At 34.2% G+C, this 23882-nt stretch overlaps 2 protein-coding genes across 2 annotated transcripts; one reads left to right on the top strand and one right to left on the bottom strand.

Annotated features, from left to right (window-relative positions):
* Positions 1-989: 989 nt before the first annotated feature.
* Positions 990-5709, top strand: LOC125677234 (uncharacterized). Its single transcript, XM_056160760.1, has 2 exons — positions 990-1083; positions 1194-5709. The coding sequence occupies exons 1-2, from the start codon at positions 1055-1057 to the stop codon at positions 3202-3204; spliced, it is 2040 nt and encodes a 679-aa protein (XP_056016735.1). The 5' UTR covers positions 990-1054; the 3' UTR covers positions 3205-5709.
* A 2038-nt stretch (positions 5710-7747) lies between these two features.
* LOC125674382 (proteasome subunit alpha type-1-like) lies at positions 7748-23795 on the bottom strand. Its single transcript, XM_048911515.2, has 11 exons — positions 23681-23795; positions 18802-18846; positions 17864-17965; positions 16033-16136; positions 15459-15547; positions 15150-15220; positions 13998-14127; positions 13546-13625; positions 13351-13422; positions 11682-11738; positions 7748-7988 (listed from the first exon to the last, which is right to left on the bottom strand). Exons 1-11 carry the CDS (start codon positions 23681-23683, stop codon positions 7896-7898), a joined length of 846 nt encoding a protein of 281 aa, XP_048767472.2. The 5' UTR covers positions 23684-23795; the 3' UTR covers positions 7748-7895.
* Positions 23796-23882: the final 87 nt, after the last annotated feature.

The raw sequence follows: 23882 nt of genomic DNA on the forward strand, positions 1-23882 counted from the left end.
CATAGCTTCGTACGTTTTGCTTTTGTTGATAACTGCTTGGTTTGAAAGCAGCTAACTGGTGTCACTTGACCTTGATCCTACGTTGTAGGTCCCAACATCCTCTTATCATTTTTTATGTTCCCATGTCTCTATCAGTCCTGGTTCTAAAGTTATACAAGTTTTTATAATAAAGGTCAATTAAGCGTGGTAAAATTTTGTACAGTTTTCTTTTGTTAACAAACTTCTCTCATTCAATAATAAAAAAAAAAACACACAAAAAACAAATAAACCAAAATCCAACCAAAATTAAGAAACAAACAAATAAAAAACAAAAACAAAAAAACATGAATCTCGTCTCCTAATGATGTTAATAATTTGTTCCGCCTAATATTAGAATTCTACCATTTTCAATTATTATTTATGAGGAGATATCCGTAATTTAAAAATAGATTTAATAAAATCATTTTTTTAAAACTTTGATATATTCAAGTATTAAAAGGGAACTATCTGCAAGAAGCAGCAAAGGTTGGTTCTAGAACACAATTGTTGATCATACAGGTATATACTACATGGTAATTAGAGGGAGGGTGGCCGGTGCTTGGGTGATAAATTAAAGGTGTCAAGTGAGGACAACATATATAATCATTTGACAGCCTCTGTGAGGATAAAAGTGCGCTTTGAGTATGAGGACAAAGTTCTGTGTTTAAACTCAGTGAAACGTTTAGATGCTGTTATTCAACATGTCTACTTTCCCTCAAAACATTTGTTTTCACTATTCGAAAGAGAGTATTGGTTAACTTTAAAAACCGAACAAGACACTTAATCCCTATAGTCATGAATTCCGTAATTATAACTTCCTCTAAATTCAACAGGTTTATATGTTAGGTTGAAACGTGACTTCAACAGTTTATAAAGAAAAATGTAGTATTTGGAACACATCAAAATATCCCATGTTAATGATATACAGTGCAGTATGTTTACAAATACACGGGTATTTAGTATACCGTAAAATGAAATAAAACGAAAGTAGATAAAGTGACTCTACACCTGGAAATACCCACATTACTTAACAGCAATGGATTCCCCTAGTATATCACCCCAAATGTAAGTAACAAATGACAGAAAACCAAATATGAATTTAATGAAATCAATCTGATTAACTCATCTATTTCAGCATATAAGTTTCTATATATAGTATATTTCTATTTTGTCAGTGAAACAGGTATACAGCACATGTCAGAGTCCGTGTTTGTGGGACTGTGTCATACATTGGGGACCTCACAACAGGTGGCAATCCGGAGAGATGTGGTAGACATTGAGGAGATAGTGAGAAATAAAGTAAGAACAAGTAACCAGAACATGATGATGGCGAGTGGAAGTCACAGAGAAGGATTCAGAATGAAGGGATCTGATGTGGATTACATGCATTGGTTTAACAACCAACCAGTGATCTGGGACTTATCTCAGACCCAGTTTTACAATGTACACAGACAATCCCTGATTCTCTCTGTCTCATCTGAAAGTCCACCCGGATTTACTTTACTTCAATTACTGACACCAAGGGCAAACAACAGAGTTATCTCAGCATTAGTCACAATGAATGGTAGACGTTATATATCTAGTTCTAAATACAGAGAGATCACATGTTCTGATATAAACCCCAACTCTACAGTACACGGTCCTTGTGGCAGTGGAACTAGAGATGGAATAGAATATGACGATGCCCACTGTTTTGTGTGTGACTTTTGGCCTCCGTCTGCCTCCTCATGGATAGACAGATGTCACACATGGCCCCAGCCACAGGTTGTTAGGGACATAGTCAGAAGTGGATGTCACTTTGTAGCAATTGGACACAAATTAGGAAATCATGAAAGCAATGAATGGAGAATTTCATTTTCTCTGTCAGAACAAAAACTTGTGTACTCTATGAACCACTGTCAATTCTTGACTTATGGTTTGCTGAAATTGTTCTTAAAAGAAGTCATTAACTATGGATTAAATAAGGCTGAGAAACTGCTGTGTTCCTATCATATGAAGACAGCAGTTTTCTGGATGATTCAACAAAACACAATACCTAACTGGTGTCCACAGAATCTCCTGAAATGTTTCTGGTACTGCTTTAAACTCATCCTTAAATGGGTGTATGAGGGAGTCTGTCCTAACTTTTTCATTCCAGAAAACAACATGTTTCTCAGTAATATTCATGGTGAAGCACAAAGCAGATTATTCCTTAGACTGTTTGGTTTTTATGAAAAAGGTTTAGCATCCCTTCTACACAGTCCCTCCCTCAGGTCCTATATTATAAATGTGCTTTATAACCCCAGACTCAGTATTTGTACTGATGAATACACTCTGGTATCTGAGACCGAGTTAGATAAAGAAATGTTCATTGAGATATTCCAAAGAAATTCAATACCCTCATCAGACTTCTACCTCACTATGAAGTACTTAAACACAGTAGATCAGTTGACAGTCTCACCCCTGACACAATATCAAGTTCTAATGTTACAGGTACTTACAGCCGCCATCCTTCACGATGCTGCTTTTAGATTACAAAACATGTACAGCAACACCACTGAAAACAAGCTGATGTATATTGTTGACAGAATGTCCTGTCACATGTTGAAACTCACAGCCAAGTTTGGGTGTATTTCTGACCGGTTGTACATTGCAATGTATTATTACAAGACACTCAGATACACAGAAGCTTTGTCTGTGATAGAGATGACAAAGGTCAACTTATCTCAGCCATATGTGATGCATAACTGGACAGTAGACACAGAGAGGTATACCGAGACTGTAGGGGGACAGTCCTGGTCTACAAAGTTAAGACATGCTGTAGCATGGAATATCACATTAAACAACAGAATCATTTATATCAATGAATTAATGGCAGAGCAGATGGTTTCCTTACAGAACCTTGAAAATGTATTGTTGATCCCACCCCTAGTTGTGTTGCACATGCTGGAGTTCTTGTGTTACAGACATATTGACACAATGGGAGCACAAACAGCTCTTAATGATCTACAGGTCCTAATTCACCATGATCAGGGGGTGTATGTAGGTGTGTACTCAAGAGACATATCATGGCAGATCCTGGGTATCTGTCAACAGATCTCAGGGAACCTCCAGGCTGCTCTATATTCCTACCAACAATCACTCGGACAATATCCACACCATAAAATACAAAGTGCTACACTAATGAGAATACATGAACTCGGATAAATATAGTATTGTACATCTAAATAGTTCATGCTACTTTAACTAATGAATTATTCATTGCCAACAACACTTCATCATTCTGCTCATATTTACTGGACGCATTGAAATGTATAACATATACAACTATATTTGAAAACATATGTTCATATATTTCTAGGCTGGAATTTAGATGTTATGGTTCTTGATTTTGTGCGGTGGTCAATTTAGTGCAACATTTTGTGTGTGCTAGAAGATTGAAATTCCATTACATCTTTTGTTCATTAATTATCTACTAATGTACTATAGTTACAAATTCCTAATTTACAGCATAAACAAAATTTATAAGCATATTAATTTCTGTCTTTTTACAAAACATGATAGCACAGTTGGCAAATCCAATAGACTGTAAGAATGCGTAAGGTAGATCAGGTAAATGTGTTGGCACAACATGAATGCCCCCGCCTGCAGTGAATTCAAACGTAGAAAATTCATATAAGCGTATACCTGTAGCATTGAATGTGGTATGTAGAACAATAAAGCAGAACAAAACTCCAATCCAATCTGTAGTTCATCAATATACACCTACTTATATAAATCAGTTCAATATCTCAAGTTGATTAGAAAAGTCCGCAATACTGGTCGTAATAGTAGTTTTTCTAAGATAAGGGGGCACAACTCCATCAAAAATCAACAAACCACAACAAAATCTCAATCTGTAACTCACCAATATTCATGTGTATACAATAAATTAGTTCAATATTTCAAGGTGTCAGAAAAAAAGTCCGGAAAACTGTACATAACAGTAATTTCTCTACGTTAAAGGGGCACAACTCCATCAAAAATATATGAAATGGAACAAATGGAAGGACGGAAAAGGGCAAAACTATATCCCTTGACCACTTTGTGGCAGGGGCATGAAAAAATAAACCTCTTCACTTTTTTCATTTGATGGCAATCGAGTAATAAGTTATGTATGATGACATAAAATAAATATAAAGTAGGAGTATCAAATCATCTGAGAAGATTTTCTGACTTAAAAGTAGAGGTAGGGTATCTAAAATGACCTCCAGAAAGGGACGGGTGTCATATTTAAAGTTGATGATAAACAAACCTTCCATGTAATTAGTTACATTTGCCAATTAAGGAGGTATACTATATCATCATAATGGCTGACTTCCTTTTCTAAAAATATAGATATCAGAATTGTGCAGATAACCTTTTTACTAAAACTGCATTTTTTTGACTATATAAAGTAAGTTTGAAAGTTTCAATTTAGAAATGTTATTGTACATATCTCCTACTTTTCATCCACATCAAATTTCTCTGGTGTGTTCTTTCTACTTAATTAAGATTGTTTTCTCCTAGTTTAAAAAATCTTGGCAGATTATAATTTTGTTTCACTGGAGACAAAAGATAGTCATCACCATATTATATATAATTGCATGTATTAAAGTTTCCCAAACCAGTATTCAGTTGTTATACATGTATAAGTCATTTCATTTTATGCTTTAATCATTTTAATCATCTGCAGTGCATCGTTATATATAAATCTAATGAATCAGTTTAGATGTTCACATTTGTATGGCCATATGTTGCGCTAGAATACATATGTTTAAAACTCTTTCGTACACAACATGACCACTTTTTGTAACACAATCAACTTAAATTATTCAATATTTTTGAAATGAGAACTCCTATATTTGCTTTATATGCATATGTATGCTTTATGTATTGTGATTATGCAGATCCCAGTTTTTGTAGTGTAAATATTCCCCAATCATTTCTATCAACTTTTACTTGTAGTAGGCAAGTTGATATTGGTTACAATTGTGGAAAGTGCTAAGTACATGCTCGAATTTGTTACTGCTCTAAAGAGCAAAAGTAGATTTCCAAGGGTAAATTACCCTAAAATTACAATTGAAATTCTTGAGAGTGACCCCCCAAAAATCTAATTAGAAGTGAAAATGTCTTGGAAGTTGATATCAAAAATTGACAATTGAAAGTTTCAAATGCATGTAAATAGATGTGAACTATAAAAAATAGAAAAGCACTCCATATATATATTGAGTTGAAAACATGCATGGGTTACAAGTAATAGATTAGATATGTTGTTACATGTATATGTTACGCTAGATATTTTATATATGCCTTAATTATTAGCTAGGTCATTGGTCCATATAATTATGAAATCCAAAATATAAGATTAGATTCTCACATCTAAAGTTTGTTATAATTCATGCTTTCAATCAATACTTTAGATAAATAGACAATCATTATATACTGTAATTATAGATCTCTCTTTGTACTGAATATTTCCCTCAATTATTTCAATCAAACTTACATGTACAGGAAATTCGTACTGGTTAAGGGACAATAGTCAATTAATATGGGAAAACAACTATATACATTCAGGAACAAAATTTATTTGTGGTATATAACTATCTATTTTGTATTGCTTATGGGATTTATGAGATTGATCATTGTTCGTTATCTTCACCTTTCATGATCTAAATAAAAACTGGTCCTCTCTGTTGTAGTGATTCTCTCTGCTGAGACTTTTTTGTTACTACTCTAGAATTCCTTGCAATGACTCACTGAGGAGAGAGAGAATTGTTTTGTTTGTTTTTCCAAGAATTTTTCCCTGATTGATACTTCACCTGGAGTAGAAGTACTCTAGTATAGAGTCTATAGACCTATGCTTAACAATCAGGGCTGTCTGATGTTTCTTAAGATCATGTACATTAAAGAACCACGACTCTTACTTTTAAATGCCAAGCATTTGGCAAAGGAACTCATGACCTCCCATCACGAAGAGGCCACTGAGCAACTGCAAGCAGTACGAGAGCAAAAGAATGCAATCAAAAGTAATCTTTCAAGGTTAACACCCTATAAATGAAGTTCTCAAGAGTGACCCAAAATTCAAGTGAAAATGTCTTGAATATTGACATAAAAAAGGATCAGAAGTGGCAATTGTAAGTTTTAAATGCATTTGGATTAAGTAAAATTGAAATAAAAACTACATGTGTAAAGTAGTAGAGAAGCATTCTATACAATGTGTACAAAACCTTACATTCAATCACCATTTGTGACACTAAAGGGGCATGGACACAATTATAAAAATTTATTTCTCCATTTTTAATGTTTAGAATGCTTAACGAAGGTAATTCTAATAATCTTAAACTGTTCATTAGATATCGCCTAGGTTAGGTTCTCTTAAAAGTACGTCAAACTCCAAGGTCAAAATTTTTTGTTCCAAACAGGTTTCATCACAGGGATTGCACATGTGAAATTCATAATTATCTCTTACCGTTGAGAAGTTATGAAAAATGTTTCAAGTTTCATACAGTCAGACAAAATAAATATGTACCTTTCCCTCTCAACTTTAGTCTCGGGGGCATAAAATACCTTGAATCCACACAACTTAATGTGGCCCTGCTAATCTTGAAACGAATTTGTTACGTATAGAAATTGTGGGTTTTTCCCCTCTGATCTCTTTTAACACAACTGTGTCTGGGTGAATTTAAAACAGAGGGAAACCGTCAGCAAGTGCAGAAAGGTGAAAATAAGCCTGTATACAGTTTTTTTCCAATGCATATTTATGAAGGGATGACAACCTAGATTTAACAATCTTGAATTTGCACTACTTGCATGTTAACATGACTAATCATGGCCCTGCTGTCCTTGAGAAGATTTTTAAAGATGTTACCCTATATATCCCCATATAATACTTTGATCTCTATTGTGGTCCTACCTAATTACCCTCGAGGGCCATGATTTGAAGAAACTTCATCTGCACTACCTAAGGATGTTTGCATGTTACTATGAGTATTCATGGCCATGGTGTTATTGAGAAGATCTTTCCTATATATAACCTTATAAAACTTTGATCCCCTATTGTAGATCCACCCTAACCACGGAGACCACAATTTGAACAAACTTGAATCTGTACTACCTGGGAATGCTTGCATAGTAATGAGTAATCTTGACCCTATTCTTCTTGAGAAGATGTTTAAATATTTTACCTATATGTATCCCCATACATCTTTCACATCCTATTGTGGCCCCACCCTACCCACAGGGGCCATGACATCTACATTATGTAAGAAAGTTTTCAGGTAAATGTCAACTTTTCTGGTCCAGTGGTTCTTGTTGAGATATTTACCATTTCTTTATCATCTCCCCTTTGGAGGGAACATGATCCTTCATTTGAACACACTTGAATCCCATTTACCCAAAGATAAATTTTGCCAAGTTTGAACGAAAATTGTGCAATGGTTGATAAGATTTTTAAAAGATTGCACAATTTTTTTTTTCTATATAATTATCTCCCTACCAAAAGGGTGTGGCTCTTCAATTTGAACAAACTTAAATCCTCTTTACCCAAGCATGCTTTGTGGCAAGTTTGGCAGAAATTAGCCCTGTGGCTCTGGAGAAGAAGTCCAAAATGTTAATGGTTATGGACAGACACCGAACCAAAAGTGGTCAGAAAAGCTCACTTGCACTTTCAGCTCAGGTAAGCTAAAAACAGGGTAAGAATAAGAAGCCTGTAAAAGACAGGCTAACCATAATCTGTTCAGAATAGTTTAATGAGTCGAGATAAAAAGTATTTTACAATCTTCTGCAACAGTCAATGAGAGTCTGGGACAAAATGACAGCACTGTTTTCAAAAAGTGGTGACAATAGATGTGTGGTGACACTTGTGAGGAGGTTAAAGGTCAATGTTCCATCCCTTGTTCCTCTACTGCTGGATCTGCTGGCTGAGGATCAGAGGGCTGTTGTTCATCCCCATCCTGTGTTTCCATGGCAGCCTGTAAAAGTAGTGTGAAGAATTGATTGATTTAATGAACTCTGATCTTCAGCATGTTTCCGTAACTCACGGTGCATGCGTAAAAGGACTCCGTTTCTAACACCTACATCTGGCACATCCAAAGTAGGGAATGTGATGGTACCTATGACTTATTTACATACTATTTAGGGCAAGCCATCTTTGAAATAAACACAGAGAGTACACCTAAACGGAGTCCAATGGCTCCACCATTGTAGTATAAATATGAATAAATAAATAATCACAGGTATGCCATAAGCACCACCGTATTTCTTTAACTATTTATACTTCAAGTTTTACAATGCTGGTGTATTCTGAAAGCATTACATCATAAACTCTCTGGATAAGATAAACTTAAATCTGATTGGCTAAAACAAATGTCATCATTACTCTATAGAACATGACCCTCTATTGGTCATTGTCAGATCTCTCTGCGTTGTGCACTGTTTGAGAAATCTGTATTCTACTCAGATTGATTACTCATCATAATCATGTCAATAGTTTGACTGCTTGATGTCCAAAATTAGAAAAGATTTTTTGAAGATTACATAAACGTTGGTGGTTTTGGCAATATTTTAAAATAATCTTGATAAAGTATCGCTTATTCATTTGAGTTCATACAAGGAACTCACAATTTTTTTCAGGTAATATTATAAAAACATTCTCTTTTAATAGCATCTTTTGATTTTTTGTTTACTAGATCAGCACCATTTAACAGGAGAACTTGTTTTCTATAGTAAGCTTCCAGACATTTGTAGGGAATATACACAAACGTCTGGATGATCAAGACTAATCATGGTCCTGCTGGTCTTGACAAGAATCTTATAGAACATTTCCTTATGTAACGCTATGTAAAAATGTCACCCCCTATTGTGGCCCCACCATACTTCCAGACCATGTTTTGAATAAACTGAAACCTGAGAATGCTTTCAAATTAATGGACTAAAGTTGGCCCTCCTGGCCTTGAGAAGATTTTCCCCTACAAAACTTTGTTCTCCTATTGAGGCCCCACACTACCCTGGGACCATGACTTGAAGAAACCTGAATCTACATTACCTGAGGATGCTTGCAAATTAATAATGACTAATCATGATACTGTTGTTATTCAGAAAAATGTTTTTTCCTATACATGTATATCCTTATGTAAAAATTTTATTCCCTATTGTAGCCCCATCCTACCCCTGGGACCAATGGTTTGAAGAAAAGTAGAACCTGCATTATTTGTTGAAGCAGAAACATATACAACAGAGATTAGCAACTCCCTCAAGTATCATCCCTGGTTCTTCGGTAGATTTTAATCACGTATACCATCTTAATAATCAAAGATATCGAGTTCAAACCTACCAAATCCTATTACTAAAACACTCAAGATATGATACTTTTAGAAAATATTTCACTTCAAAGTAAAATGAGATTGAAGTTTCAAAAGGTGACACATGACCCAAACTCAGCCAAATTTTCAAGATTTCAGGAAATGTTCATGATTTGTCTTTTTGTTCTTTTTGCTAAGGGCTATTCCAGAAATAAATACATGGGGGGGTCGGGAGGCACCTTTTGTATATACCAAGCACCCATAAAAAAAAATAAAAAATTACCCCATGACCCATCAAATTAATAAACTCATTTTACAATGACCCATCTAATTAAAAAAAAAAACTAACCAGACCCACCACAAAAATATTTTTAAAAATGAAAACGGTACAAATCTCGCGAGGTTTTTGGGACAAACATTCTAGTCAATGACGCGGTAATGCCTGTGCGACATTGTATCACAGTAGTTCTGAAGAAACGATGTCACATCAACAATCAAAGGCATCTATGGCGGGAATGTTGGAAAGATTGGGAGTCCAAACGATGCTATTATCATGAAATGGGTATGGATATGTTTTTTCACGAATCGTTCGTCTTCTAATGGAGCCCGCGCCCGGAGGCCTCTATATCACCATCACACCGACTGATAAATATAACGCATCGGTACCCTCGTATAAATCAACTAAGGTTTGCCTATTTTTATTAGAAAACGGAATACCTATTGGTTTCAAAATATTCCCAAAATCGATGCACTGTAAACTGTAATAATCTACAGAACAGAGTTCGCCGCCACCACGTCCAAAGGGACCCTACTAAACGCGCCTCTAATTTGAAGAGTGCCGTAATGGAAAGTTATGCGCTGCAAAGAGCGACAACTCGAATAGTTCTATGTTACTTCCGATTTCCGAATTCGAAAGCAGCATCTCGAAAGCACGTTTTCAATTTTCCCTCCGACGTTTTGTAACCAACACGACAAGAGCGACAATAAAAATATTCTGAAAACTCAACACCCACGTGGCACAAAATAAAACAATAGAAACTACCCACTACCCATAATAAATATTTTTTTAACAGTCCAACCACGGACCAAATAAAATATGAAAAAATACGACCACCCACACAAAAAAATATCATTTGCCGCCCCCCCCCCCCCCCCCATTTGATCATTTCTGGAACAGCCCTAATAGTATTCATGTGTACATATATATTTGTTAATCATTTCAAACTTGTTAAATTTGATTCCATTTTTATGACAGGAATGAAATAAATTTAAATCAACATTAAGGTATCTTATTACACCAAGACTTACTTTTTTTTTTACACTACGTGACAAGATGGAATTTAAATGTTTTGTGAAATATTTTGTATGAATGGGTTTGTTTGTCTATCGTCATAGCTCAGTGGATAAACTATTGGGTTAGTGCAGATCCCATGTTTTTTAAAAACAAAATTGCATATTTTCTGCTTTTTTGACATACATGTAAAGTGTATATACTTCTTACATATCATCATATCTTTCATAATTAAATCATTTCATGTTGATTTGAGAAACTCTTCAAGGTATAGTGACCCACCTTAATTCATCAAACCAATGAATAGGAATTAAGAATTTATAGGTGGGACCATAACATATTCTAAGTATGTTCTAAGTAGTAAGCATGCTGCCAAAGAATGTGCTTATCTCTCTTATATATGTCTCTGGTTGATACTTGCATATTGATCAGTTAACCAATCATGCTACTGTTGCTCTTGTGAAAAAGATTTTTAAAGTTTATCCTTGTATATTCCCATAAAAAGCTTTGTTCCCATATTGTGGCCCAACCCTACCCCACAAGGCCATGATCTGAACAAACTAGATAAGATTTTTTGAGATTTCTGTAATACATTCCCATGTAAAACTTTGATCCCCTATCATGGTCCATTCCTATCCCCTGGGGCCATGATTTGAACAATTTTGAATATTTCCACTCAGTAAGAAAACTTTCACATTAGTTTTGTTTAATCTGGTCAGTTTTTCTTGAAAGATTTTTTTAAAACTGCCACATTTTCACTATTCTTAATTATCTCCCTTCTAAACATGGGTGTGGACCTTCTTTTAAATCCCCTATACCCAACGACGCTTTATGGCAAGTTTGGTTGAAATTGGCACAATGGTTCTACAGAAGTTGAAATACTAAAGTCAACTTGCATTAGACAGACAGATGCAGACAGACACTGACAGTAATCAGAAAAGCTCACTTGAGCTTATAGCCCAGGTGAACTAATAAAAAACCATAAAAGACTGGTATTTGCATATTTTCAGTGTTTACATAACACATGTGCAACTGTAAACATATTGTTTAGAAACTTGGTTCCGAGTACGCACCTGATCAGCTCCTGCGGGTGGGCCACGAGATCTTTCTTCTCCCTCAATCATTGCCAACTTTGTAGAGTCAAGGAAAATAGTTGCATGTCATTTAATTCAATCATATAAATGTATGTGTACACAACATCAATTTGATTTGTTTCTTTTTTTTTTTTTTTTTTTTACATCTAATAAATAGACATTCGGAACTACAAAATCAAATACAGTAGGGATTCGATAATCCCGACACAATTTATCCGGATGCTAAACCTTCTAGACGATTTTTTTGTGGGAACCCAATTTTGACATATTATTTTGTATCCTTAATACTGAAATTCACATACTGGATCTAGATGATCAGGTTTTACTACAAAACGTTAAATGTATTGAAAATTGTATCGTTAATTTAGACGGTGTTTTTTAGAAGGTCAGACTTGGACAATTTTAACGAGATGTAAATTTATTGTGAAGAAAACATAAAACAAAGTTGTCCCAGTAAAATGATACACCTATGTCCAATCAACACCTCCCAAATTAGGTGGTTACCTTACCTAGATGTGATGACAGTTGGGTACAAAAGCATGTGCTGATCCAGACATTGTACTTCCAATTTTTGCACACTGTATTTACAATGCTTGTAGTGACTGTATTTACAATGCTTGTAGTGTTAAATTGTAAACAAGTTTGCAGCATATCATTTAATCATCTTGATTTAAAGGTTATTAATAGATGGAGCATCATGCTGTATAAATAGGGTTTATTGCACTACTACAAGCATTTTACATACGTACTTGACCACAAGTCAAAAGTTGGCTTGTTCAAATGAAAGGAGTGTGCATAAAATGAGAATTATTGTAGAATAGTTTCAAAAATGTAGATCCTGTTTTTATACTGTTGATGGAAGTCAAATATATTTAGTAATAAGTTTTGACATGATCAATTATTTTCACTTATAAAATGTCACATATGAACAGTGTACTTGTGTATTCATGACTGATTCTTGTTGGGATGACGTGGAGCTTTATTGTTTTGGGACTTTAAAACTCCCAAATAGAGCAAGAAAATTACAGCTTTAAAGAAGTATGGCAATTCATATTTGTGCATTACACCCACAATTTTGATGTCACTTGGAGTTCTGTTCAGTTACATGTATCAGTGGATTAAAATAATATGTTGCCAGATCATAGCGATAGTAATTCGTACAGTAATAACGAGCTTGAATGGTTTCATTCCCCAAACATAAGCTTAGATAAATTATAGAATATGAAATATAAACTTTCATTTTCCCCCAGTTACATGCAGTGCTTGATTGTTTGCTTTAAGTGCATGTGGTGTATAGTTTTGTATATTTCTGAAGTTCTGAATTTTATAATTGAACATATTTAATTGATAAAACATTAACAGGATATGACAGAAGTTCTAAAATTTCAATGACCTATACATGTAAATATCTACAAGTATATTGAGATTTCAAAGTTTAGTGCATTGAAATGCATGTAAATGTAAACATTATCCAACATTCATTTAATAAAGAAAATCGTTAAAACGCACAACAAAGTAAGCATATAAGGATGTAAAAAATCTGGATGCTTATTTATTCAAATGATTTTGCTACTAAGGAACCAAAGTGTCTGGATTAACGAGACTCACATGTAATATATATGTACAGTACATTATTAGGAAAGGATACATATTTTTTCACATCTTCGTCATCATAAATAGTGAATTCCATATCTTTACCCACAATTCCTAGAGAACAATTCTGCAATAAAATGTAGTATGATGTAAACATTGAAACGAATCACTGTCAGAAACAGATTTTGATTTTCATTCATAAATCTTTCTTTAATATGAACGAATATGAATTAAAGAGCCCCAGACGTACCTTTGTTGTGAGTTCTACCTCCTGTGGTAGAGTTTCTCTGAGGGCCCTCAATCCATGTTTGATCAAATCATCTAGTGAACCTGAAAAATACATCAAATCTTAAAAATTCACAAAGAAAACTTTATGACCAAGAGATATCAGTACCTTTTTGGGACCATCTGTTTTATGACCTCATAGAAGAACTGATTACAATTCATGAATGAAAACAACATGAATCCTAATAAAGGTATTGCTATAACTTGTACTTCCTGGAAAACGAATGTTAATTCATTCTTTACAAATATGTACCAATAGAAAGTTTACCATTAATTTTTATTGGAGTAAAGCAGCTAAATGACTGGCATCTGAAATAATTTTTCAGATGGTTGACAAATGGCAATGATACAAAATGAGTTTAAAAAGATTTTTAAAATCCATTCGTATATTTCACATAGAGCAAACACAATACATACAATCTAAGAATTTGTCCAAGTGTTTTTCTACGTATGTTCTTGCTGACTGGGACCGTGCACCAATCGCCATGGCTTTACAGTCATAGTAATTTGCTGAGGGACAGGTCTGGTAGATGTGTGGTCCTTGATCCTAAAAGCAGAATGAATGAAATATATATACATATGATTCATAATCCTCCAATACAACCATGGCCTTGACTTTCACCAAGCCTTGCTCTTTCTATTTATACGTACATGAACCAAATACAAGATGTAACAGAGTCCAAAGGTACTAAATTCAAGTTGTGGACAGAAAAATGGACAAACAGGCCCCAAAATATATGCCCCAAACCTACAATCTTGAGGATATAACAAACCTACAATCTTGAGGATATAACAAATCTACAGTCTTGAGGATATAACAAACCTACAATCTTGAGGATATAACAAACCTACAATCTTGAGGACATAACAAATCTACAGTCTTGAGGACATAACAAATCTACAATCTTGAGGACATAACAAATCTACAGTCTTGAGGATATAACAAATCTACAGTCTTGAGGACATAACAAACCTACAATCTTGAGGACATAACAAACCTACAATCTTGAGGACATAACAAATCTACAGTCTTGAGGACATAACAAATCAACAGTCTTGAGGATATAACAAATCTACAATCTTGAGGATATAACAAACCTACAGTCTTGAGGACATAACAAATCTACAGTCTTGAGGATATAACAAATCTACAATCTTGAGGACATAACAAATCTACAATCTTGAGGACATAACAAATCTACAGTCTTGAGGATATAACAAATCTACAATCTTGAGAGTATAAAAAGAACTACATTCATTGTTTGTCTAATTTTGAATGGCAGGAGGGAATCAGATGGGGGGGGGGGGATAAATTTTCATTTTTGTTTTAGTGTTTCAGCAAAGTTAAAAAAGAATTTTAGAGAAAGCAAAGAACATTAAGCATGTGAGCAGAAACAGTCATTGTCGCTCTACTTCTTTACACTGATTCCATAGGATCTATATTCATACAAGTATACTTAGCATTTCTGAGTTTTGTAAAGTTTTGCTTTGAGATGTCTGATGAAGTTAAAAAGAAATACATTTGTCGCTAAATACTACTGATATTGCATATTTTCAATGAATACTCACATCATAACCGGCCACCAGTAATCCCACTCCGAACGGCCGTCGACCATATCGCTGTGTCGGGATTTGTGATTCTTATGGATAAGGAATGACACCTCATTTCAATCACAAAATTGCAATTTCTTCTCATATGCTTACAAGATTGAAGTTATCAGCAGAGCAAGTAAATGATTTCTTACTTGAGAGACCCAAAAATTTAAGGTGGACGATCATATGATTATACTTTAATCATGTATATATGTTTGATGCTCACAACTGGAAGTCAATATTAAATACATGGAATCATATTTCTATCTTGTTGTCAAAGGATACTATTTCCAACAGCTCCTACAAGCCGCGATATGGGTAAAGGGGAGTCATAGGCATATCTGGAGTTTAAGCACTCGGACCTCATGAAATTACTGGAAAGAATAGAAAACAAATGCATACAAAACTGACTTGTTCATAACAGACTGAATTTCTGATTCAAATCTGAAAGAAACAATTATAAACTTAATTATGGTGACCCCTTAAAACCTTCCTAAATTTATTTATACATTTATTATACTATTACATGTACAGCTTCATATTGTTCTTCATAGCACACCGCACAGGCAATTGCATTGCTTGGGGTCGAATTTACTATTAAAGAGTACTTTAAAAAAGTAAATTCGACCCCAAGCGATGCAATTGCCTGTTCTTCATAGGTGTGTACTGTGTACATTACTTAAGTAATATAATTTCCAATGACTGTTATAAACATGTTAATTGTCCAACTCAATACCAAACTTTTTAAACTCGCTAAATAAATAAATATCATGTTTGTTTGAAGACCTTTCCCATATTTTATTTTAAAACAACTACACAAACTGTGACACTAGAAGTAAACTACATTCCCTGGACCAACCTGAGAAGTCTGGCATCAGCTGTTAGCCCGGCTATAGACACCCCGATGTGGTCATCAATGGGGATGATTTTCTTCTGATGTGCTGCTAACTCTGAGGATGCTCTCTATAACACGTAAAATTCTCCAAATTACAGTTAATTAAATACAATACACACGTACCTCAGTACTGGTATAGTATTACAGAAGGGCTCGAAATTAACATATGCCCGTCAGTCTGTGACTGGTTAAAAGTCTGGCGGACTGACTGACTGACATTTGTTTTAGTCAGTCCGATGGGACTGGTTAATTTTCTAAAGCATCATTTTGGAAAATATACTTTTGAAATTTTATACACACATTTGGCATGCTTCAATCAGTAGATATCAGACGAATCTGATTCGTAAATATAAATCCCACATTTAAGTGTTACAATATTGTCTGAGGCATATTGAGTTAAATTTCATTTTAATAACATTAACGAAATATGTTTAATTATTCTGGAAAACTCTGTTGGACTGGTAAATTTTTCTGCGGACTGGTTGAAATTATACCCCATCAGTCCGGCTGGACTGGTGACATAAAAAGTTATCTTCAAGCCCTGTACAGTTATCTAAGAGCTCCAGATATTTTTTTACCACAAAGAGTATTTACCCCCTGATTTTCAAATCAATGAGTATTTTGCTTTTCAGAAAAAGTCAAAAGAGTATTTTGTTAATTTACTGATTATCTTTGCTGTTTGCCACTAATACAGAATTTGATCACTTAGTCTAAATATAATCAGATAATATGTGACTGAGTGTCTGGTATATCAAAATTTAATACCTCAACAATTTTCAAAATATTCCAATGACAATGAAGAGTTTATAATGAAAAGAACTACAATGGATCTTCACCTGTAAACATGGTAAATATACAATCATTCATTGTACCACAGGGGCTTCTTATCCATTTTGTTCTCAATCAATATATAATTCATATATAACATATAGATTGAGAACAAAATGGATAAGAAGCCCCTGTGACTGTACAGTATTGAAAAAATTTCATAACACCAAACAAACAACAAAACTATTTGTCATATTGTAAATTAAACTGTTATAACCGAGAAACCAAAAGCATTTTAAAACCAAAAATATCAGTTTCAAAGTTTTTGTGACTTTCTATAGGATTTTTTAAAGTTTAGACAAACCTAATTCTGCCCATATGAATATATTTTTGCACTTTGTTTTCACTGCAAATTACTGTCGGATTCCCCTCACCTTGTACCGTTAACCAAGAATTGGTTTTCCTCCATCTGTGTAAAACGAGTGTATGTGTGACGGAAGTCAGTAATAAATGCCTGACTCCCATTCTTGCAAATACTTTAAAATAGTTATCGAGACAATGCTGCAGGAGCGACATTTCAGTGAAAACTTAGTAAGTTTAACAGAGGAAATATATATCATTTGTCCAGTACCATTTTCTGTGCCATGTCTGTAGCAACAATCAATCGTTTACGATTGATAATATAAGTTTTTATGTGCTTTCGTCCGCAACCTACCTGTTTATTTAAGAAAGACATATACCAATTAGTCTTATACAGTTGTTTTGAGTTACCTCTACGCATGACTTTAGGAGTGTAAAGCGTATTTACATTCGCGAATGCGTAATTGTATGCCTGATTTTAAACTTTAATGCGTATTTGGTAAAATTCAATGAGTATTTACGCTGATACGCACCTTATCTGGAGCTCTGAGTTATCTGATGTAATGCATGTTAAAATTGATTGCACATTAGTTAGTATAATATAAAGGATAAAGAGACGATGGACCAGTTAAGAATGCTCTATCAATATCTGCAGAAATGAACATACCTTTAAGGCTATCAGGATTGCATGGGTTTTAGATTTAAGGCCAACAGTTGCAGATCCTTGTTTCACAGCTTCCATGGCATACTCAATCTGATGAATTCGACCCTGTCATCATAAAGAGAGCAAAGACTTATGTTTTACTGAAATACTGTTTGCTGTAAAAATTTCAACTCGCTTCATTGCACCTACACTCTTTGTGATAAAATTTTCAAAATGTTATACATGTATTTAACTTTTACATATTACGACGGTTGTGTGCGAATTCAACATGGAGCAAACTTCTTTTTCAATGCATTAAGGATATAATCCATACTTCACTGCACATTATGCCTACATGTAACATTTATATCAAAAACATAAATTGCATTACAGCGCACCATGCCAGTTGATGCCAAGTTTATTTTCCCCAACATAAACATGCAAACAAAGCAACATTGATACAACATTGCAAATTGTACAATAAATAATATAAGCCTCCTATGCCACCCAGCAAAAACCAATGATAAAAAACAAAATTTCCACAGCAAAAATATGGAGTAAGCAAAAATTAAGTGGTTCCTCATTCTTTTATAAATATATCGATATATATTTTAAAACATTTTCAAAGATTTTGTAATAAATACATGTACATTAAATAAACTTGACTTGCTCTGAAGAACATGCACTAGAAAGTGGCCACTCAATAATAATCCTTCAATAATCAAACACATTTACTCAATACTGAATTTTCATTGGCTGTTGCCTAAATAACAACTGAAACTTAGTATCAAGACACTTCTGTAATATTATATTATTTACATGTTAGGACAGTCATTTTCCACTATACTATGTGATGCAAAAAAAATTATTCCACAGGCCATAAACTTCTCAGCAAATACATAAGCATCACATGACAAAGCTCTTTAAATAAAGTCAACAAACAATAATAAGTTTCTACATACCTGTGGGCTCCAAACAGTGACATCATTGTCATACTGGTTTCGAAACTATAAAAGAAAGTAGATAAAGTTGCCAACATTCTTGTGTATGACTGAGTAGCAATACATATATATATTATTACTACAGTAACTTGATCCTAAGAGTCAGATCACGTCGAGTTGACAGGCGCGGATCATCAGATAACACGAGACGCAAAGCGTAAAGTTTGATCTGATGATCCATGCCTGTCAATGAGGCATGATCCAACTCTTTGAATCTGTCAGTTACTGTAGTAATGATAAATTTATTATATACCCTCTTACGCATTTTAAATCCACATTTATAAGATACTAAATGTAATCCAAATTATAAAAAATACAGACATACAGTGAAATTATATTATGTGTACACAGTTTTGTTTGTGACGCAGTCAATATTTTCACATAAAACGTTGCATCGATGCATTGTGACCTCATTGTGACATTATCAGTTTCAGAGGATACAGATACCGAATCGGAAAACCACAGTGTGGTGATCCGGAAAACCGGATCACATTCTGTGAAATCCACAGTATCAAAAAAAGAAACATTGATGGGTATATAATAAATAACCATTCTTACAAGGGTTGTTCCATTAAAACATATGGGGTACCCAGAAAAGGCAGTTTTAAAAAAAATCTATGGGTGGTTCACTGGTTGAATATTGATGGTGGCTTTTGCACGAAAATTGCTTCTATGGGTGGTTATTTTACTAAACCATATATTCTGTGAGAAAATAATCAGTAGAACACACACAATTATATTTTGTTTGAATAAAACAAAGGTTTGGTTTCTTTTTTTTTAAACGAAATGTTATTCACAGATACCCAAATGAAATTTAAGTAATTGTAATGCAGTAAACTTGACAATGTCAACTCCTCTGCAGTTTCTCAAATTAAAGTATAATTTAATCCTGATATTAATATTAAGGATTTTACTGCATGACATGCCCTTTTGCTATGAAGAATTAAAAATATATTGTAAAATTAGTCAAAAGTAAACTTTTTTCTTTGGAGGGGTTCATATTTGTAATGTTATGTGGCATAAGGTGCATAATTAAACACAATGATGAATACAACCAATAATCAGAATTGGAGGTATCGTAGAATTATTCAAAGTTATTTACTTAGTGACCCTGTTTCTTGGAAATGAAAAGGGGCAGGACATGTCAATGTCCCTCCTAGTATGGCTTGGGTTTGTGAATTAACCCACATTAGTCCCTAAACTAAGTTCTGCAACACAGTGATAGACTTCCATAAGTAATGCTGCCATGTTTATGAGAGTGCAGATTTGAAACCAGCCAACAATAATTACAACTGTTCAGCATTGCAAGTCTAAAATCTGGATTTGTATGAAGTTCTACCTTGACATAAATAATTTTAGTAAGCTGCTATGGAAATCAGTGAAGAGCTATAAAGAACTATGAAGACCTGTAGGTTTATTTTGTATAATTTTGGGTTCATCACATTCATCATGTAGACAATATTTGGAATCAGAATTATATATGGTGGGTTTTTTTTTTAAATAAACGTGCTAACTTGTACAATATTAACACAATTAACATACTGGATTTTATAGTGCATACTACAGCTACCTACGCTGTACTTGTCTGACTTTGCAATGTTTTAGAGGTGAAAGCAAAACTAGTTTGAAATGAATTATTTTGATTACTTTGTATCATTTGTAAGGGGCGATATCAAAAGATCTAATGTCGAATAAAAATCTAAATTCAAATAGTTAGGGGAAGGGCCCTGGGGGATAAAATCTCTTGCTGTCTCGCAAGTTTCTATCACCCGACATCGATTACACTTTTATTATGTATGAATTTTTTTCTATTGTCAGACATTGACCTTTTGATAAATGATCTCGCCACTATTGGCCCCCTAACATAGATAACATAGATACAGTTATGATACATTATCGCTTACATACTAAAATCATCGCTACATTGCAACCAAGTCAATGAAACTTGTATAAAGTTTTTAGCGCATTATTTTTGCACCCTCCCCTCCATAGAACCTATATAATTCTGTTCCCAAATATCACCAGGAAGATGAATATGAAAGAAAGTCAAATAAACACCATATTATAGCGAGCGCTGGCTCGTACTGCGAGCTCTAATGACTAGAGTGCAGGCAATAATCTGAGCTAAATATAAACCTTTAACAAGAATTTTTTTTGGACGCCAATCCCAGAAGTCCCTTGTCAAAAATGGCTGAGATCTCGCAAAGTCACGTCTTAGACTATGATTGTGAATTTACGTGGATTATCATCCTAATTTTGTGGTCTCCTAGCTCGAAAATTCAGTGCACCATTAGGTGTAATGTTTACGAAGTGCAATTTGATGAAAGTAAGGGTAAGATGATGTGTGACGTCATGTCTATGTTTTGATGTACGTCATAATAAGACTGACAGTGGCGGATCTAAATACTTGTTATTTCCATTTGTAAAAGTCGTGCTACCGAGACAAAACATTTATAGGTAAACCTAGACATACGTAATATGGCATTGAATACAAATTGTGTTTAATCGACTGCAAACTACAAATCTGATTAAAAATACTGTAGTCTCAAAACGAATTGATTATTCTAACAAGGAAAAAAAAGACTAACTTGTTAAATTATGTGAATTTAAGCTTTTTGAATAATTACAACCAAAAAAACCCCCAACAAGTAAATAAATATTCAAATTTTATTTTAAAAAAATTGATGGAATTTGGCCAGATCGAAAACATTTTTATTTAAATCTTTATTTTCTCACCGTCTGAAAATAAGAACTGCTTAAATATATTTCCTTGGTACGTCTAGTAATGCAAATCCCCCATGATAACCAACCATGTCACTTGCTATTAACGACTGAAAAATCATAATTAATTCTAGTTTTGTGAATAAATCTTAATGTATCCTTACAGCAACAGTGGAGAGGGGCTCAAATATGTTGCAATTTATTAATGATGAAATATTATCATGGTGTTACAACTAAGATTTTGTACAATATTATAAATATTGTTCTAATTTTCTCTTCTGAAACATGCCTTTGCTACAAGGAGATTGTTATATGATATTTTTTTTTTACAAATTAGATAGGTACGTATAGGGTGGGACAGTATCTGCACATGTATGTGCAATAGTGTTGATTTCATAGATTTATTTAAAATTATTATTAATTTATATCGAAATGCGTTTTATGTTCAAAGGCAGTGCTGTTCACACAGTTTTAGAAACTAGAAAGGTTTGCTACAAGACTTGGCCATTTTTATCACACAATCAGTGACTTTGAAAGATTGAGGGTAGAAATAAGTAAAATAGCGGCATGCAGTCGAGAGCATAGTTTTAAACAAGTCGTGTCAAAGGTTATAAGCAAGTCACAGTGAAGGCAGCAGAAAAAATGTATAAATACTGAGCAAAGCTTAGACGGGCCTTCGGCAAGGCTCTAAAGGTAAAAGAAAAATTGAGAAAATCAGCAAAGGAATAGAGATAATCTCTACATATGTTCACTGACAATTTTGTGATCCATAAGGGTGCCGCCATATTGTTTTGTTCGTTAGTTGCTTCTACGGTTATTCGTGTTTTAATTTGGAATGCCGCGGTGGCCAAGAGGTTAGAGCGTTCGCCCCGCATGCGGAAGGCCGGGGTTCAAATCCCGGTCGCGACAGACCTAAGTCATTAAAACAGGTAGTGACAGTTCCATCGCCAAACGCTCGGCATCAGGTGTGAATGTCACGGTTCCTTGGAGATGACCTTAAAAACGGATGACCCTGTCACAGTAGCTGTGGCACGTTAAAGAACCCTCACTGCTCAATGGCCGTAAGCACCGAGCACAGGCCTAAATTTGAAGCCCTTCACCGGTCTTGGTGACATTTCCATACGTCAGAGTGAAAAATTCTCGAGCGAGACGTTAAGCAAGATACAATCAATCAATCAATAATTTGGAATGCCAAAAACACAAGACTGGCATGCAATTTGTAATTCAAACACTTAGTTTGTTAAAAAGGAATTGGATAATGATTACTTTTACAATTTTTAGCCAATCATCAAATAGGAAAAGAGTAATACGACTAAATAGATGAACGAGTTCACGAGTTTCTTTAAATAAAAATATATGATATATTTACGCTTACGTTTTTACCCCTTTGAATTTGTTGGTTAGTTTTGTTTTGTTTTAAATTGCAAACGGGATGTATTGCTGTTTATAATCGTTTGATTTGAAAGAGAGAAAAAATTCAAGGCTAAATGTGACGTCACAATTAATGCACGGTTTACGCCTGCTGCCGTTATATTCCCCACGTTAAATGAATAGGCGGATCCTTTGTCTATCCTCATATGCCCCTCTTTCATATTCAAATGTTACTGGGCATTTAGCGCAAGGGGAATTTCATAAATAAAATACATTTTTAAATGAATTATGATTATCACGCCACGGACCATTTCATGCTTCGCTCGGTCCAACGGTCACACCCTATACATATTAGTATAAAAATATTTCAATCACATTCATCATGTTTTAATGATTTTATATCAAAACCCTGGGAAAACTAAAATGGGCTGTTTCTGCAGTCTAATTTCATTCATTTACTGAGTATTTGGCTAATAGATACTGTTGAAATTGAACCTGATCAAAGCATGAACATTACAAAATATGTATATACACTGTACATGTAGCTGCGCTCGCTCAAACGGTAGCAATGTCAACATGTTACAAAATAAACCTATCGTTCTTTGTAGTTTTTCCTTTAGTAGTGATACCCCATAGCAATCCATGCTTTTCGGGTATAAATTGCCGCTTTTAAAATATGACACCTACGCTTAGCAAATAAAACTCTTTAAACGTACAGTATAAGTGAAAATGTCAAAATAAACATTACCATTGTCGTTTCAAAGCTAAAACAATGAAAAATTTGCCGGCGATAGGTGACTGTGTAAAAATTTTGCAATACAAATTCTCCCTTCAAACGCTAAAGAGTTCTTGAAAATAAAGTTAATTGGTACAATACTTCAACATTTGAAACGAAGTAAGTGAAATGTTTTTTAGAATATTGATACATTTATTTTATATTTAACATAACA

The sequence above is a fragment of the Ostrea edulis genome, chromosome 3, assembly GCF_947568905.1.
Source record: "Ostrea edulis chromosome 3, xbOstEdul1.1, whole genome shotgun sequence".
In the NCBI taxonomy this organism is placed as follows: Eukaryota; Metazoa; Mollusca; class Bivalvia; order Ostreida; family Ostreidae; genus Ostrea; species Ostrea edulis.

Excerpts from the sequence above, each read along its gene's own strand:
- LOC125677234 (XM_056160760.1), top strand. The coding sequence starts at position 1,055 with ATGGATTCCCCTAGTATATCACCCCAAAT. Across the intron at positions 1,084-1,193 it reads CCTAGTATATCACCCCAAAT|TGAAACAGGTATACAGCACA; the intron begins GTAAGTAACAAA and ends CTATTTTGTCAG.
- LOC125674382 (XM_048911515.2), bottom strand. Across the intron at positions 13,626-13,997 it reads CTTGGACAAATTCTTAGATT|GTTCACTAGATGATTTGATC; the intron begins GTATGTATTGTG and ends TGTATTTTTCAG. Across the intron at positions 13,423-13,545 it reads AGGTAGAACTCACAACAAAG|AATTGTTCTCTAGGAATTGT; the intron begins GTACGTCTGGGG and ends ATTTTATTGCAG.